Source organism: Pygocentrus nattereri, chromosome 1 (genome assembly GCF_015220715.1).
Source record: "Pygocentrus nattereri isolate fPygNat1 chromosome 1, fPygNat1.pri, whole genome shotgun sequence".
In the NCBI taxonomy this organism is placed as follows: Eukaryota; Metazoa; Chordata; class Actinopteri; order Characiformes; family Serrasalmidae; genus Pygocentrus; species Pygocentrus nattereri.
This window is the reverse complement of record NC_051211.1, coordinates 53,524,101-53,542,298: the sequence shown is the minus strand read 5'-3', so window position 1 is coordinate 53,542,298 and position 18,198 is coordinate 53,524,101. Positions and strand designations below refer to the sequence as shown.

Genomic DNA, 18,198 nt, shown 5'->3' with positions numbered 1-18,198 from the left:
CAGTGTCCAATGTGCTTCTGAAATACAAGAGACGAAGGACTCAAGTAGCAGCCTCCTCTCCAGACAGTCTAGGGCAGTTGTCCGAGTGCTGAGTGCATCTGAGGACAATGTTCCTAGATCTAAACCCTGAAACTGAAGCTCCAAGCCTCTTCTACTTACATGCACTATTGTCTTTAAAACGACCTTTTAAATAGACATTTGGTCTATTTCAGTGCTCTCTGTTTCCCAGCTTTGCCCACAGTCATTTTGGCGGGGGGAAGATTAGTGTTACATGGATAAAACCATATTTTCACTGCTAATGAATGCCAGGGATCTGTTATAAGCCTCACAGTGGTGGGCTTGCACTTGCATAAAGCAGGGTGCTGATTAGTATCGTAAAAGGCATGGGGTCTTTAACTTTGTGCCCTAACTGGAGCCAAACACAAAAAGTGGACGCGTTAAGTGGTGAAACAACATGCTCTGCCCTCCTTACGCAGCCTGATCTGGACAAAGACAAGTTTTAAATGACTTGCAATCAGGAGTTTAGACACTTTCAGCGATATAACTGATTGTTTGGCGAAGTCTATCGATGATTCAGACGCCTCGCGTCCTCCCTGACTCGCTTCAAATTAGCAAGGGAAGCGTCAACAAAACTCTAACCGTGTTCTCGCCGCAAGATCCAGTCCAATTACTACATCCAGAGCCGTCACACAATCAGATATTAACACAAGTAGTAGGGTAATATTCACACCCCATTCCCCAGCTCTCATTCCCTCTTTCCCTCAGCAGTGGAAATTCACTGAGTGCTGATTGTGGCAAGAGCGTGTTGGCTCAGCTGCGAGCTTTAAGAACCCATGATGTCAGACCCATATTTTCCTTGGAGAGCATCTCATCAGCTGCATTGTTCCTGGAAACCATGGTCTGCACTCTGGACAACAAAGAAGCCAACCCCATCCCAGTCCTCTGGTCCTGTTCAAGCCTCCAATGACCCCCTCAGCACAGACCCCAGCTCTTTAGAACACCACTAAGTAGTATACAGTGAAGATCATGGACTCCTACTCCAGTTGTTCACAGCCACTTGATTTCAGGGGGCAAGGGAGGTCATTGTTGGAGCGGACATTATGTTCTTGCAAAGGCCATCTTATCATGAGATTCCATGCTTTTAAATATACAGTGATAATATGGAAGACAGAAATAGGTCTAGGAGATAAGGCTGCAGCAATGGACGCAAGGTTGGAGTAAGGGTTTGCTGACCATGCTGAGGGGCACATGACCCTCTTACCTACACGTTGTTTTTCTTGCAAGTACATCTCTGTAAAATTAAGCACGTTTTACACCAGAAGCGGTAGCTGCACCACTTGTGCACCACAGCTATGCTGTTTGCAAGTATAGCATAGTTTGCCTGAACATGAGCACGATGCCAAGGCGGCGTTGATTGAGAAGGTAGACAGAGATCGCTGCTGGCACCTGGCTAGCTGGACTAACTACTCGAGCTGATGATAGGACAACACTCCTGTGTTAATCAGTCCATGTGTGAAACCTTTTGTCATTGCTTCTGGTATAAAATAAACTCGGGCTTTTTTTTTTTTCAGCATTGAACCTTTTACAATGCTCTGCAGAGGGACCCCCATCTATCTGGGTGGTGGATCATGCTCAGCACTGCAGTAACACTGATGTGGTGGTGGTGGTGTGTTAGTGTGTGTTGTGCTGGTACGAGCGGATCAGACACAGCAGTGCTCCTGGAGTTTTTCAACACCCCAATATCGCTGCTGGACTGAGAACAGTCCACCAACCAAACGTATCCAGCCAACAAACCGTGCAGCAGCAGATGAGCTCTCGACTCTGATTTTACATCTACAAGGTGGACCGACGAGGTAGGAGTGTCTAATAGAGTGGACAGTGAGTGGACACAGTGTTTCTCTGATACTTTGTTAGCCCCCTTATACCCTGTTCTTCAGTGGTCAGGACCCCCATGGACCCTCACAGAGCAGGTACTATTTGGGTGGTGGGTCATTCTCAGCACTGCAGTAACACTGACGTGGTGGTGGTGTGTTAGTGTGTGTTGTGCTGGTACGAGTGGATCAGTACTACTTCTTCAGAGATGCTAACACTAAGCAGTGTAACTTTGGGAGCTGATGAGGACCCATCATCTCCTATACGAGTGCTTTTCTTTTCAGTCCATACTTTGGAAGGAAAGTATATTTTCACCATTTCTGGATCTAACTAACATAGGTTAGAGTAGTTAGCTAGTTAGCCAGGACCCAGCACCAATCTCCTTCTTCCTTTTCAGCCAATGTGCCCAGGCACTCGTGTTTTATAGCTGTAAAGTTTGTTAAACTTACTTGCAAAACACATATTACAGACCTGTTAAAAGTTAAAGTTGGCATTTCCTTGAGATTTCAGGATTCAAGTACTGGCGGTGGTGGACAGTAACTGAGTAACTGAGTAACTGAGTAAATGTAATTAGTTTCTGTACTTTAGTATTTTTGGTGTATCTGTACTGAAGTTTCTCCGTTCTGGGCGACTTTTTCCTTTCACTCCACTACATTTCAGAGTCTAATATCCGACTTTTTCCTCCTACATTTTGAGAAATCTGTCGTTCCTTTTGGTTTCTGTGTGTATAAAAACGTAACATGTCAAAACGAAAGAAGCGCAAAGCCAGAGCACCAATCAGGGCCCAGCGGTCACTTTGTTTAGAGCTGGTTTTGACCTGTTGGTCAGACCGACCCAGTGCAGCACGCGGTTCAACGTCAGCGCAGCAGCGTAAAACTTTGGGAGAGTCTGTTCAACATAAATGATGAACTAACCTAACTTTGTGTAAATAGAGCTCAATATAGAAATATGTCCACATATGCAGTCGAGACTGACGCGGCTTTTTTCTGAATTTCTACAAACACCATTTCATTTTATAGTAAATGAGTTTGGGCTGGTTTATGTTTATGAACAGACGCCTACAGATCAACATAGTAAAGGAGCTCATCTGTGATCCTGAGTTTAAAGCCAGTTTTTATTCAACTTAAACTTGGAACTAAGTTGTAAATAAATCTGAAACTGAAACTTTGCTTGTGTGTAAAAAGTGATTTCAGAGCCACTCGGTTCTCCCTGATGGAAACTGTTTACCTTCAGTGTTTTGTGCTTCTGATCATTTTAATAGACGTCAGCGTCACTAATTAAGGACGTTCTATTAAAAGACTGGTTTACCAAGAGAGACGCTGGAGGACTTTCACCTGAAATGAGTTCATGAAGCCAGTCTGGTTATAAAAATGATAACAGGACATCAGAGCCAGAATTACTCTTTTAGTACTTTTACTTTATACTTGGAGCCAATAATTAATTGCATTTTATTACATTTGTGCACCCATAACATATCTTGTTGGTGAGTCACTGCACTCTAATTTTCACTTCTGTGTGTTTTTAGTTGTGCCGTTTGGCCCCTCCAACGTTCCTACTCTGTAGATTGTCCTATTTTAGAGCAACTTCCTCAAAAGATGTCTAATCACATGCAGTTTGATTTTTTAAGACTGCCAGCTCGCGATTACTGAATTCAATTCAGTGTAACTTCACCCTCTACAGAAACCGCTCATACAGACAATTCTCTGCTTTTCCATGTCTGTACATTTGGACTGCCATGTAATTGTGGAATTGTGGATCCATCTTTGGCAAAGATTGCAGGCAAAAGATGGGACCATGGAATCTGGTCCAAAATCATGACACTGAGTAGTAATAAGTCCACCGTAATTCTGATGTCATTGAGTATATTGTGTCACCTCTGGCACTTCCCATTCAAAATACTGAGAGGTCAGAAATGGATTTCCATCGGAGTGCGATGCTTAAGTTACAGGATGTCTGTAACTTTGGTTCATGCAGTAAAAGGATACGTTTGCTGAGGTGAAAAACTCAGTTGGTGCACCAAGCCCTCCGCCTGCCAAAGCACATAAAAACTCAGCTAAAAGCCATCTGAGCAGCGAGAAGACATTGTAGACAAAACAAACAAAAAAACAAAAGAGAGGATTCTCATTAGACGCCAGAGGGATAGCACTAATGTCATCTGCAAAGCGTTTAGAGCTTGTGCTCGCTTTCAAACAGAATAAAAACCTTACTTGTCAATTCTGGAAAGGTTTCAAGCTGTTTCTCGCAAGCCAACAGGCCGAATATGTTCAAACTTGTCTGATCGCTCAAACCTCTTTGAAAGTTTATGAATAATGCAAATATTTCATGAAACATAAATCAAAAGTCTACCTGGTGTGTTTGAAGATCAGTTGGCTAGCAGGCTAGCCAGGCATCATTACCATGCAATGATCTCTGGGAGATGCAGCAACACCGCCAGAAAAGCCAGCCGATTAGCTTTTGATGGTAACAGATTCAGTAGCTAGCTGGCCACATTTCCAAATTTATGGGTGAAGACAGGTGAAGAAATCACTCGTTATCTGAAATAATTCACCAAGTGGTGGTAAATTTAGCTAACGACTTGATCAAATCAGACTTGATCAGATCTTAGCCTGTCATCTTAAGCTAAGCTGGGCTATGCTGGTTTATGGTACTCTAGTGCTGGTCTAATTCTGGTTTAGCTGGTCACCCAGCATGGTCATGCTGGTTAACCGGCTTACCAGTCTCAAACCTCAACATATCGCTGCTGTCAGAAGAAAACCTTGTATCTCCATTTGTGTCATTTTTTCAGTTTTTGACATAATTTGAAAAAGCCTGTTTTTCTGTACATTGTGTGTAAAGTTCATGAAGAATGGCCCAAAAGAAACAGCCCAAAAAGACTTGGATAAAACTCTGGTTCCATTGACTTACATTACAAGTAAAGTAGGTTTTTTCCTTCTCCTGTAAAGTTACCATTTTGAAGATCCAAGGTTTTCTTCCGACAACAGCAATGTGCTGGTCTATGTCAGTTTATGGTACTCTAGTGCTGGTCTGATTCTGGTTTAGCTGGTCACCCAGCATGGTCATGCTGGTTGAGCGGCATACCAGTCTCAAAATTCAACATATGATGTTCTATAGTATAGTGGGTAACACCTCTGCCTTCTGCGCTGTAGACTGGGTTCAATCCCCCACCTGGGGAGGCACCCTACACTAATACCAATGAGAGTCCTTGGGCAAGACTCCTAACATTACTTTCACCCACATGTGTAAAGCATTAAATTGTAAGTTACTCTGGACATGTAAATGTCTATGCTGGTTTATGGTACTCTAGTGCTGGTCTAATTCTGGTTTAGCTGGTCACCCAGCATGGTCAAGCTCAACGCATGTTGGGCTGTTTTGTAGTGCTCTATTGCTGGTCTGATTTTGGTTTACCAGTCTCAAAACTCAACATATGTTGGCCTATGATGTTTTTTCTAGCATGGATATATGGTCAGTTATTCAATCAGCTAAATTAGCTACACACTGTCATCTTGCAACTACACTATTTTTTAATCTTACCCATTTTAACTCTGGGAATTATGCAAATATTAGATCATACAATGAACTCCTTGTACCCAGATGAAGCCTGGATGGAAATTTTCAGCAGGCTATTTTCTTGTGCTAAGATATCAGTATTAGGCATGTATGCTGGTGCTGGGAAAAATGCTTATGGATGTTTCAGTGGGAGAGTAAGAGACGTCAGAGAAGAGAGTGGCAACAGAGAAAGCGAGGTTAGAATAACAGAGTGCTTCAAACTCAGTTGTACTGCTCCTGGAACACCGATTTCTCCGTAGGCCAGTTTAGTCCTTCAGTAGAGGCCCACTCCCTCCAACAAAAATACTCACAAAATAAAGGCTGAGTGTTCCAAGTAAAATCACTTCAGCTGAGTTCAATAACTATTATTCATGTCCTATTTCTTTTTCCCTGAGCATCAGCTTCATTGATATTAATAAGGATAACCCTTGTGCTTTCCTAAGAACTGAAGAGGAGCCTGAGAGAGTTGACTTCTGTTTCCATATTAAACAGCCTCAAGACCAACATTTGTCTCCCTATTTAACATTACATCGCACATTGTCTGCATATGTTGCACACTGCAGACATGCCAAGCCTCTTAATTTAAAAGCTAACCAGTCCTTACAAAAACTTGAATAATTTCTGGTTTGGCAACATAAGCAGGGGCTGAACTGGGCCGGCAACAGAGATTTAGGACCTCTGTTTTGTGTGAATGGTAAATAAAGCTGTTCCTATAATGGAATTTCATGGAAATGTAAATCGTTTCCAATAAAATCCTCACAAAATACATTCATCTATTCAATGTGATAAGCTGCACTGACAGAAAAAGCTTTAAAGTTACATGTTCTTGCCACCCCTCAAGTTTAAGTAGTTGTATATTTCAATGTTCATGTCCTCCTTATAATGTTCTATAACATTATACTAATTTTCACAATCATGTAAATATGTATAAGGGGCCTGGGCCTACCCAGGCTGATTACAGGCCTACCTAGTCATATAGGGAAAGAATATTTACTAAACTGCATTGTTTAGGATGATGAAATTTGATTTGTGTGTGTGTGTGTGTGTGTGTGTGTGTGTGTGTGTGTGTGTGTGTGTGTGTTTTCTCTCCTGTTGTGGCCAATGAAAATCATTGTGCTCTCTGAATCATTCTTGAACATGCGAGGCAGATCCAGTCAACCAATCCCAAGCTCTGACTTATTTCCACATGCCTCCAATCACTGATTAGCAGATGTTGCTAAATGTTGCTCCATTGCCTGAAGCCTTCGGTTCTTTATCAGTGCACCAGTGTTCAAACTTAAAACTCCAGCTGCAGTCAAAAGATGTACCTGGAGCACCTGTAATAATGAAATCCTTTCTCCGATATAGTAGGATATGTTGTTTTCTACCCATTTCCAAGGCGAATGTCTACTTCATCGAGTCATCAAAGGCAAGATATAAATGTTCCTAAACATTTTATTATGTTCACCATGGCAGCTTGCTTTAGTCTAGGATGACTGGGTTTTGGTTTAAGTTTGTCATGTTATGTCCTCTTTGTACATCCCAGCTGTCTGATTGAACTCAGTTATGTTGTCATCCTTGGAGCCGTCCACCATGTAAGTATGCTTTAGCTTAAGATGCTTCATTTAGATTTTTACATATATCGATCAGGCGCAACGTTCTGACCACCTCATTGTTTCTACGCTCACTGTCCATCTTATCAGCTCCACTTACTGTATAGCTGCACTCTGTAGTTCTACAGTTACAGACTGTAGTCCATCTGTTTCTCTGATACTCTGTTACCCTGTTCTTCAGTGGTCAGGACCCCCATGGACCCTCACAGAGCAGGTACTGTTTGGGTGGTGGATCATTCTCAGCACTGCAGTAACACTGACGTGGTGGTGGTGTGTTAGTGTGTGTTGTGCTGGTGTGAGTGGATCAGTCACAGCAGTGTTGCTGGAGTTTTTAAACATCTCAGTGTCGCTGCCGGACTGAGGATAGTCCACCAACCAAAAAAATCCAACTAACTGCGTCCTGTGACCACTGATGAAAGACTAGAGGATGACCAACACAAACTGTGCAGCAGCAGATGAGCTGTCGTCTCTGACTTTACATCTACAAGGTGGATCCAGGCATGTGTTAGCTTATACTACATATACATATTGAATGTTTCTGGCTGTGCACACTACATGAATATGTAAATTAGGACTTAAACCTAACTAGCCTAGATTTTCTGTTAGTTGGCATGAGTTTTCCATAACAAGATATAATTGATAGTAAAGAGGAAGGAAAATCAAGCATTTCTTCTTTCAGTATCTGGTCCATGTAAATGAGGTTTTAGTAAAGAAGCCTATGCAACAACAACAGAGTTAAATTGGTTTGTTAAGTAATTATTAAGTGTGAAATCTGGAGTTTTCAGTAGTTTAGGAGGCAAATATGAGTGGATGGCATAAAACACGTGGCAATAGTTTCGCACAAGTTCTATGAATAAACTATCGCCACTGCCACCAAGAGAAAGCTGATCCAAGCTTACAGATAAAATGGACATGAATTATTGTTTTTATCATTATTATGGTGTTATTGCTCGACCCACTTAATTTGGCTAGTTTAAAGGCTTTGTCAGATAACGTTTTCATGATATCAGTGCTGAGAATGTCATATAGTACCATATAAACTGAAAAACATTGTTGGGACCTGTGGACAAAATAGGGCTCTGAAATCCCAATTCACCCCCTAAGGCATAAGGTATCATCCTGTCCCTTCTCAGCCATAACACTGAGAGGTCAAAGTGCACTTCATCCTAAAATGACAGGTCACTCAGCCAAGGCTTTGTACAAGTGGATATTACATCATACAATAGACAGAGCATTTGTTGATTTAATAGATGATGGTGTCTCGCTGCCTCTCATTCCATTCACAGTATGTGTTTTCACCACATTTTCTATTATTCTCTAAGTCCTTTATCTAAAATGTGGCCTCAGTGCAGGACTCCTTGACCAGTAAGGTTGGAGAGCTCATAGAAGATGAAGGAAAGCTGCTTCCAGTCTTTCTGATGCAGCCACATCCAATTCTTCTAAGTACTGTTATAAGCCGGACATTCATAAACCAACAGTGAATTCAGGTACACAGTGGAAAACACTCGCTCAAATGATGGCCCGCTCAATAGACCCCTATGATGGGGCACCCACCTCTTTGGGAGCTGAAGCCCTCTTAGTTGCTCTGTTCCATTAATAGTAGAAGGAAATGCGGAAAAGCATTAACGTCAATACCGTCTATCAGACCACTGTCCAATGATGGACAACTCATTTCTTTTTAGTTCCAGGACTATAAAAGATGCCGCCGGAGTTTCGAGGAAGCAGTCGGCAAAGGCGACACCAGGTCACGCGCTGATTCTACAAAGAAGCTGAACACGTCCTGATATCATGGTCAACCCGTCTTTGATTGTTTTTGCTCTTGCACTTTTCGCCAGGTGTGACGAAACCCTCGCTTTGCCCGCAGGCAGAATGGAAGAAGACAGGACAGGCCAAAACAGTTTGAGTTCAGTGCTGGGAGAAGATGTAATGAATGCAGTGGGGACCGGTGCTCTTTCAAGACTCCCCCTCATAGCTGGAAGACTGGCTGATGAAGATGGGATGAAGAGGATCTTCATCCTTTCAGTAAGTAGTGCTGCTGAATGTAGGATGACAATGATCAGATCCTGAAGTTGGACATTTCAGCAATGTATTTTATATTATATTTTCACATTGTTTGTGATTGGCTAGGATCTGTTTACATACTCAGGTGTTGAAACGGTCAGTATTTTGTCACGTCACCTCAATGAGTGTCAAGAATGAATGAATGAATGAATGAATGAGTGAGAGAGACTAGGCAAGTCTACTACTGGGTGGAGGACATTTGTCACACTGCTTTTTGTCAATGCACAAAATATATAATACACACACATATGTACATATGTATATAAGTATATATCCACTAGTGCTACTACGTATACTACCAATAGAAATAACCACTATTTTTACTACTGCTACTACCACTAGTAATAGTAATAGTAGTAATAATAATGATAGAATGTTCAGATTGTCCAAATAAACTCTAGTGCTGGTCTGATTCTGGTTTAGCTGGTCACCCAGCATGGTCATGCTGGTTGAGCGGCATACCAGTCTCAAAATTCACCATATGATGGTCTATAGTATAGTGGGTAACACCTCTGCCTTCTGTGCTGTAGACTGGGTTCAATCCCCCACCTGGGCAAGCACCCTACACTAATACCAATGAGAGTCCTTGGGTACCTCAATAAAGTTACCTCATTTAAACAGTGCGATCATACAGTACTCTTACTATGGTAGCAGTGCTGTTTAGGGCACTATGCTACGCAGCAGTCATCCAACGCTGGCGAGTCATAAATCTGTTTTCCATGAATTTCTTTCAATTATTCATTTCAAAATTCGGACATGGTGTGTCTAATACAGGGGTCGCAACCCAAACGTTAAGAAGAACTATTTTGTCCTTTCAACAAAAATCAAACCACCTTGGGATCCACACTGTCTATTTAACTATCTTGGCAGTAAATGTGTCTCAGTATGTGCTAATGTGCTAGTACAGGCTAAAAAATCTAAACGAAAACTCAGACTTTGCTCTGTTTTAAGCTTTAGGTCAACTACAGCTGATTTTCTCGCCTCTCTGGCAGGAAACTCTTCCGCGAAAGCAGAATAGCTTCTTCTAAAAAGTCTCTCAGTGATCGACTTTTCACAAAGCTGATGTCAGCGTCTCAATCAAGGGTTTCTTGGTTGAATTTTCCTGTTCCACCTTAAATGGTGCCTGAGGCGCCAGAATGTAACTGCTGGACCATTTAAGGAGGAACAGGAAACTTGGAAAATGAAGCTGGCGAATGAGAAGTGACTTCAGCTACACAACTTTTTAGTGTTTGCCTGTTTTTTGCTGCAGATTAATCGTATCTGGAAACCACCTGGAGTGATTATAAATGCAAATCAGTTCATTCGTCTCTAAATTATCGATGCTCATCTTAAATCGTTTTTCTTTGCTGTTTTCTTATCTGCTAGGTAAGATTGGTGAGAGGTTGTTGTCTGCGTTGCTAAGTGACCAGCATTGTAGACAAAAACCTTCAGGCTTGAAGAGTGAATTAGCAGATATAGTCTATATTAACTCCAGCGTTTGAGACCATTTACTGTTAAACTGTGTTGAAGGATCAGCAGAGCTTTATTTTACTGTAGAGGAGGATTATTTTATTATTACCTACTGATCTGATTCAGCTGTGGAGCCACGACAGGGCAGTAAAAGAGCTGCAAGCAGCTTCAGAGTCACATGTTGCTGACCGCTGGACAAGTGCTATGTCATGACTAACACTCACAAATGTCTACAGTTAGACAGAATATTGAGAGGAGTCAAGAAAAATGAGAAAACTATGTAAAATAAATACATTTAAAAAATGATGAACTATAGTTAGTAATGTCTCATACATGCTGCTAATATTCCCAGTATTACAGCTTCCAACATCAACACATCAGAATGTTCCAGTTTACATTCTGGTCCACCTCTGGTTATCGGTCATGTGCTAGTGCTTGGTGACTGTATCTTCACCTGGAACAGTAAAAATAGCTAAACAAAGCTGCTTTTCCACTTTAATTTTTCTTATTTATTAAAAAAAAAAAGACTAAAACAACTAAAACTCTGTGGGAAGGAAGTGGGCCTACATCCCTGTCTCTAGTGGCCACATGGTGAGCAGTTAGATCCCATTGTTTTAAAGAAAAAGTCAAAAATCAGTGTGGAACATTAAAAATTGTCACTAAAGAAACATTTTTACAAATCTTTGTGTTTTAATGAAAAGTATGATGATTTTCTGTGTGTACAGCTGTTCAAAGCTGTGTGTGGTACACATGTACTGGCTAGCACTTTTAGGTTCTGCTCAAAATGAGCCAAAACAGTCACTACCAAAAATAGTCACTTAAAAAAAAATCGTAACTACCGAAACGCGAAGAATTTTAAAGCAGAAGAATTCCTGCCCACATGGTGAGCAGTTAGATCCCATAGTTTTGAAGTAAATGTGTCCTGAAGTCTGAAAATCAGTGTGAAATATTAAGAATGGTCACTACTGAAACATGATTTTGTGTAAAATCGCCATACTTTTCATTAAAACTCCGAAACGCTTATGTGTGTACGACTGTTCAAAAGCTGTGTGTGCAGGCCAGCACTTTTTGGTTCTGCTCAACATCTGCTCAATTGCGGCTGAAATCTGTGACCATAAAATGCAGCCAGATGATGAAATGCCAGCTGAACATCACTGGTTGCTGCAACCAGACTTTCTGAGAGAAGTTGGGACAGGGGCAACAAAAGACTGGGAAAGTTGAGGAATGCTCAAAAAAACACCTGTTTGGAACATTCCACAGGTGAACAGGTTAATTGGAAACAGGTGAGTGTCATGATTGGGTATAAAGGGAGCATCACTGAAAGGCTCAGTCGTTCACAAGCAGGGACGGGGCGAGGTTCACTACTTTGTGAAGAACTGCGTGAGCAAATAGTCCAACAGTTTAAGAACAACGTTTCTCAACGTGCAACTGCAAGGAATTTAGGGATTTCATCATCTACAGTCCATAATATCATCAGAAGATTCAGAGAATCTGGAGAAATCTCTGCAGGTAAGCGGCGAGGCAGAAAACCAGCACTGAATGCTCGTGACCTTCGACCCCTCAGGCGGCACTGCATTAAAAACCCACATCATTCTGTAACGGATATTCCCACATGGGCTCAGGAACACTTCGGAAAACCACTGTCAGTGAACTCAGTTCGTCGCTCCATCTACAAGTGCAGGTTAAAACTCTGCCATGCAAAGCGAAGCCAGATATCAACACCATCCAGAAACACCGCCGGCTTCTCTGGGCCGAGCTCATCTGAGATGGACTGACGCAGAGTGGAAAAGTGTCCTGTGGTCTGACGCGTCCACGTTTCAAACTGTTTCTGGAAATCATGGACGTCGTGTCCTCCGGGCCAAAGAGGAAAAGGACTGTCCGGATTGTTCTCAGCGCAAAGTTCTCTGATGGTGTGGGGGGGGGTGTTAGTGCCCATGGCAGGGGTAACTTGCACATCTGTGAAGGCCCCATTAATGCTTAAAGGTACATACAGGTTTTGGAGCAACATCTGCTGCCATCCAAGCAGCGTCTTTTTCAGGGACGTCCTGCTTATTTCAGCAAGACGATGCCAAGCCACATTCTGCACGTGTTCCAACAGCGTGGCTTCGTAGTAAAAGAGTGCGGGTACTAGACTGGACTGCCTGCAGTCCAGAGTCGTCTCTCATTGAAAATGTGTGGCGCATTATAAAGCGCAAATTACGACAGCGGAGACCCCGGATTGCTGAGCACCTGAAGCTGTACATCAAGCAAGAATGGGAAAGAATTCCACCTACAGAGCTTCAACAATCAGTGCCCTCAGTTCCCAAACGCTTATTGAGTGTTATTAAAAGGAAAGGTGACGTAACACAGTGGTAAACACGCCCCTGTCCCAACTTCTTTGGAACGTGTTGCAGACATCAAATTCAAAATGAGTGAATATTTGCCAAAAACAACAAAGTTTATCCGTTTGAACATTAAATATCTTGTCTTTGTAGTGTATTCAATTGAATTTAGGTTGAAAAGGATTTGCAAATCATCGTATTCCCACCTTCATTGGAATTGGGGATGTAAGTGCCTGAACATGAGCATGTTGCCAAGAATGCAGAGAAACAGGACAACAGTCTGTAATTGTAGAACTACAAAGTGCTGCTATGGGGTCGGTGGGGCTGATAAAAAGGACAATGAGCGCAGAAACAAGGTCGTTCATCATCATCCGACATGTTGACGATTGCTTGTCCAACACGAAACGTGACTTTAGTCATAGAGAACTACTAAAATTGTCCTGAAAGGACCTTTTAGTGGCTCTTTAAAGCACTTATTTAAACCAAGAAATAAAACAAAGAAGGCTCCTCAGACTGGCTTATTAAGCTAAACCTAAAAAACTTAAATGTAATGGGAACTCGGGGGTAACCAGACTGAGCAATGACCAAATTCAACACACACACACACACACACACACTAAACCGCTTCTCCCTCAGGGTCGCAGGGGGGTGCTGAAGCCTATCCCAGCGACCATCGGGCAGGATACACCCTGGACAGGTCACCGGTCTATCGCAGGCCAGACATACACACTCACATCTAGGGGCAATTTAGCATGTCCAGTTGGCCTGACTGCATGCCTGAGGAAACCCACACAGCCACAGGGAGAACATACAAACTCCACGCAGAGAGGACCCTGGTCACCCAGCCAGGGACTCGAACCCAGGCCCTTCTTGCAGTGAGGCCACAGCGCTACCCACCACGCCACTGCGCCGCCCAAATTCAAAACCATGTTGTATAAATAAATAAATAAATCCATCAAAATAAAACAGAGATCAGCTACTGCTGCGCTAGCCGCACTGCACACCGTTAGCAGTTAGCCCAGGCTGAGTTGCATAGGTCCAGTTTCAGTTTTTAGAGATTGATGCACGTGGCTAGCAGGGTTAAACGCTAACAACAGTCAGGGAAAACTTACTTACCAAGACTTATTTCAACAGAGCTCCACTCACAGCCTGTGTGGGCAGAAGACTCTCGAGAAATCTGACGCAATCTCAGCAGCTTGTGCGCACATAACTACAGGATGATGCATGAAACTGAAGCAGGACAAAACTTTTCTCTCTGTCATCCTCTATAAATTCACAGCTAGAGCTAATCTTGCTGTTTTAAATGGCAAATGAAAGGACTCAAGCCGCCAGACTCACTAGCCTCCTCCTAGTTTCATCGTGGGAAGTGATAAAAAAAAAAAAAAATAAGAAAACTGTCTTTGATTAGAGTTTTGGTGATGCATAGTGGGCCTATTCCAAAACAAATATGGGCTACTTATGTAATTATCTTTAGCCTGCTACCTCACAGAGAGAGGGAGGGAGACTGTTGAGTAGGCCTGTGTCCTGAAGATCCAGCATTATTCAGTCTTACCACACTTTATGCATCACCAATGAGTTGTAAATCTTTTCAAAACCATGCTGTGCGAGTGTGAGGAACTTTTCAACACCATATAATGCAGGAGTTTCATGGACTGTTCTACTGAATAAAGGTTCAAATTGTGCATAAAAAAAAGATTTATACCAAGTTTAATTAACAAAAACCTGTATTAAAAAAAAAAAAAAACTCGCACGTTTTCATGTCACTACTGAAACGCAAAGTTTTAGAGCAGGAGGTGAGGCTGCATCCCTGGCCCTCATGGCCACATGGTGAGCAGTTAGATTCCATCGTTTTAAAGTGAAAAGATCCCAAAGTCTGAAAATCAGTGTGGAACATTAAGGATTGTCACTACCGAAACATTTTCTGAACTTTGTGTTTTAATGAAAAACATGGTGATTTTATTTGTTTACAGCTTTTCAAAGCTGTGTTTACTAGTCATGTACTGGCTAGTGCTCTTGGGTTCTGGTCACAATGAGCTAAAATCGTCCACTACTGAAAGTGTACTGGAAGTGAGGCTGCATCCCTGGCCCTCATGGCCACATGGTGAGCAGTTAGATCTCATTGTTTTGAAGTAAATGTGTCCCAAAGTCTGAAAAAATAAAATCAGTGTGGAACAATAAGAATCACCATATTTTCTGCAGTTCAGCACTTTTTAGCATTTTAATGAAAACTGTGATGATTTTCTGTGTGAGCAGCTGTTCAAAGCGACGTCTGTCTAAGCGTTTGAGGTCAAAATGAGCTAAAATTGTCGTTACGGAAACAATCACTACTGAAACGTTTGGTCAAGTTTGAGTAGAGTTATGATTGTTTAGGTAGCGATCAAAGTGTTCAGTCATTTCTTTTCATGAAATAAACCTAATTAAGGTACAGTCACAAATCAAAACCAGGTAAAAGTCTGAAATGTGTTCTCAACTCTGTTCATATACCTTATATCTGCATACGGTACGTCTGAATTTAAGTGCGCCCGTTTACAGCTTTTCGCAGTTGATGAGCTTCAATAAATAAATATCGTTTTTCTGTATAATATTCAAACATTTCACAGCTGTAGTCACACAATCCGCACTCGTGGAGAGACTGAGACATTCTGCCCAATAGGGGTACATTTAGCTCCACTCCTCAAGCCTGGTCCTGGAGAAGGTTTCTCCATGGAAAGAGGCGAATGATCCTCATGCTGTAACAGTTATCAGTGCAGTAATGGAACAATCAAATGGAGGAGAGGCTTCAGGCTCATGGGGGGAAGCCGTGGCTACGAATAAAAGGGGCCACTGTGATCTCGTTAAAAACAGGGGGCAAAAGTGAGGCATGGGAAACTCTTTTGCAATTTGAGCCATTTCTTCCATGTGAGGTTCCATACTCAATACGACATACCAGAGCCGGTCAGGAGCTTTTGGGTGCGGGCTCTCCAAATTAACTTTAAACATCTCCAGGTGTGGTTAGAAGAACAAAAAAATGATACAAGCTTCCATACAATAAATCCTTAAAGAGGAAACGGTTTGTGCTCAGATGAGATTGCTTGCAGCGGTCGGTCAGCAGGTCGGTCAACAGGCCTGTAGGTGTTGCTTGCTGATGATCAAATGGTCTGCTCCCTCAGGATTTGGGATCAAAGGGGGCCGCCAGAAGCGAACCAAGCTCCACCTTAGGCCGAGCGTTCCCTTTCCTGTCTCCGTTGAGAACGGACCGCGCTCCTGCTGGAACCCTGAAAGCTGAGCGACGTGATGCAGATGACCTCAACTCCATGGCCAGGAGAGACTTGGACAGTACACGTAGGCCTTCTCCCACTTTTCTGTCCTGCTTCATTGATGAATGCGGTACTAGAACGTGGCTGGTAGCCTGGCTTGGCTGTGCCGTCGGTTGGGTGATGTGTTTCGTCAAAGCGGTTTCACTCTCTTCAGTCGCTTTGAGTCATTCGGAGGAAAGAAAAGATAGGATTTCAAAGTTTTGACAGCACGTATGACATTGATCCTCACCAGAGTTTGTATAGCTTTCCAAACATGCGGAATGTTTTACTACTTAGCTGAGAATAGGCAAATCCGTGCAGCAGAGCCGCTTTCAAACACAACAGTGAAATTCTCAAGAAATGCACCATGGCTTAGGGTCGACGTGCAAATCAGCAACACACTTGATCAAATCAGACTACTCTCAGTAGTCACTATTAGGCACACCCACCTACACTCACTGGCCATTTGATCTGGTCCACTTAGTTTTGGGAGGTATGGCCAGTGAGCCTTCAGTACACATATTTGTAGGTGGCTTATTATTTTTCACTTTTTTTTTATTTGGGCGTAACCGCGCTTTCTAACACGACCTCCACAGTGCGAAGTGTTTTTTCACGTCTGAAATTCCACAAGGCACAAGCGGTCTTCTTATTCACTAGCCTTTTACTTGAAGCCCCCGTTCCACCTTAAATGGAACAGCAGTTACGTTCTGTGACCTGTACATATCACTGCCTGAATATCACTGCTGCACCACTTAAGGTGGAGTGCAAAAATCAAACAAAGAAGCCAACTTGAGCTTCGTCAAACTTCTCAAATCATTTGTCTCATACATGCACCCTACGTGCTCATGCCTTGGACCGTTAGATACTGTTGGATTTTGGGAAATATTAGTTATTCATGCTTTGGGAGCAGCTGATTGAGTTTGGCAGTTCCTTAGATGGTACAAGAGTGTCCATGTTAGGAGAGGGCTAACCCCCCAAAAGACTGGCCATTCCTTTAAGTCCTTCGCCTCGAAAACAATGCGGATTACCCTCTTTAAAAACTCGGATGTTCTTAGTGAAGACAGTGATTCTTAGTAGACGAACCTTCAATAAACCACTAGGGTGCTTAAACGGTTCTTTGCATGGAGATCGTGATGTATCTGGTTCTATATAAAGCCTTTATGAAAATTCTAAACGACACCAAAAATCGTTCTTCTATTGTTACGATGTCAAGCTCGTAACAGTAGAACCCTTTTTTGGTACTGTATGTAGAACCACATCATCTGCCATCAGTGTTTGGTGGTCAGAAACTAACCACAGATGACCTACACACTTACAAAAGCGGCTCTTTGAGGGTTCTTTAGAAATGAAAATGGTTCTATACAGAACCATAAACACTCGAACCCTTTTTAAGTGTTCTTCTATAGGCTTGACATTGTAACAAAAGAACCCATTTCAAAAAGGTTCTATATATAAAACCATCTGCAGCCGATTCATCAATCTGAAGAATGCTTTAATCATGCAGAGGGTTCTTTAAGTGTTCAGTTCTATAAAGAACCGTTTTCTTTATTAAAGAACCGTAAGAGATGAGCTATCGTGTCCATGTTTACATCTACAAGGTGGACCAAACAGGTGTGTCTAATAGAGTGTACAGTTAAACCCCTGTGCCAGCACAACACACACTAACACGCGACATCAGGGTCGCTGCACTGCTGAGAATGATCCACCACCCAAATAGGACCTGCCCAGTGGTGGTCCTGTAGGGGTCCTGAAGACTGGGGTAAATCAAAGTTAACAAGCGATGCAGAAACATCTGGACTACAATCTTGGTATTTCTTGGTGAACACCTTTAGTGTTTTGTTCTCTGCTTATATTTAGTGCTTCGGTGCATGATCGGGAGAGTGTACCGACCCTGCTGGCAAGCTTGAGACCAGTTCAGATGACCACAGCTAACCTGGGAGCTGCTTCTTTCTCACCGTGTCCCTCGTCCTCAGCTCTGTACTACCGTTTTGTGTTCTGTATTTACAAGCAAATAAAGAACAAAGAGTGCTGTACAGTTCAAAAAGTTAAATAAAACTTTATTAAAAGCCAAAAAACGATGAC

The 18,198-nt window shown here is 42.4% G+C and overlaps 1 protein-coding gene across 1 annotated transcript; it reads left to right on the top strand.

The window, feature by feature from the left end:
* Positions 1-8,719: 8,719 nt before the first annotated feature.
* pmch (pro-melanin-concentrating hormone) lies at positions 8,720-18,197 on the top strand. Its single transcript, XM_017715414.2, has 3 exons — positions 8,720-9,032; positions 15,991-16,162; positions 17,974-18,197. The coding sequence occupies exons 1-3, from the start codon at positions 8,799-8,801 to the stop codon at positions 18,021-18,023; spliced, it is 456 nt and encodes a 151-aa protein (XP_017570903.1). The 5' UTR covers positions 8,720-8,798; the 3' UTR covers positions 18,024-18,197.
* Position 18,198: the final 1 nt, after the last annotated feature.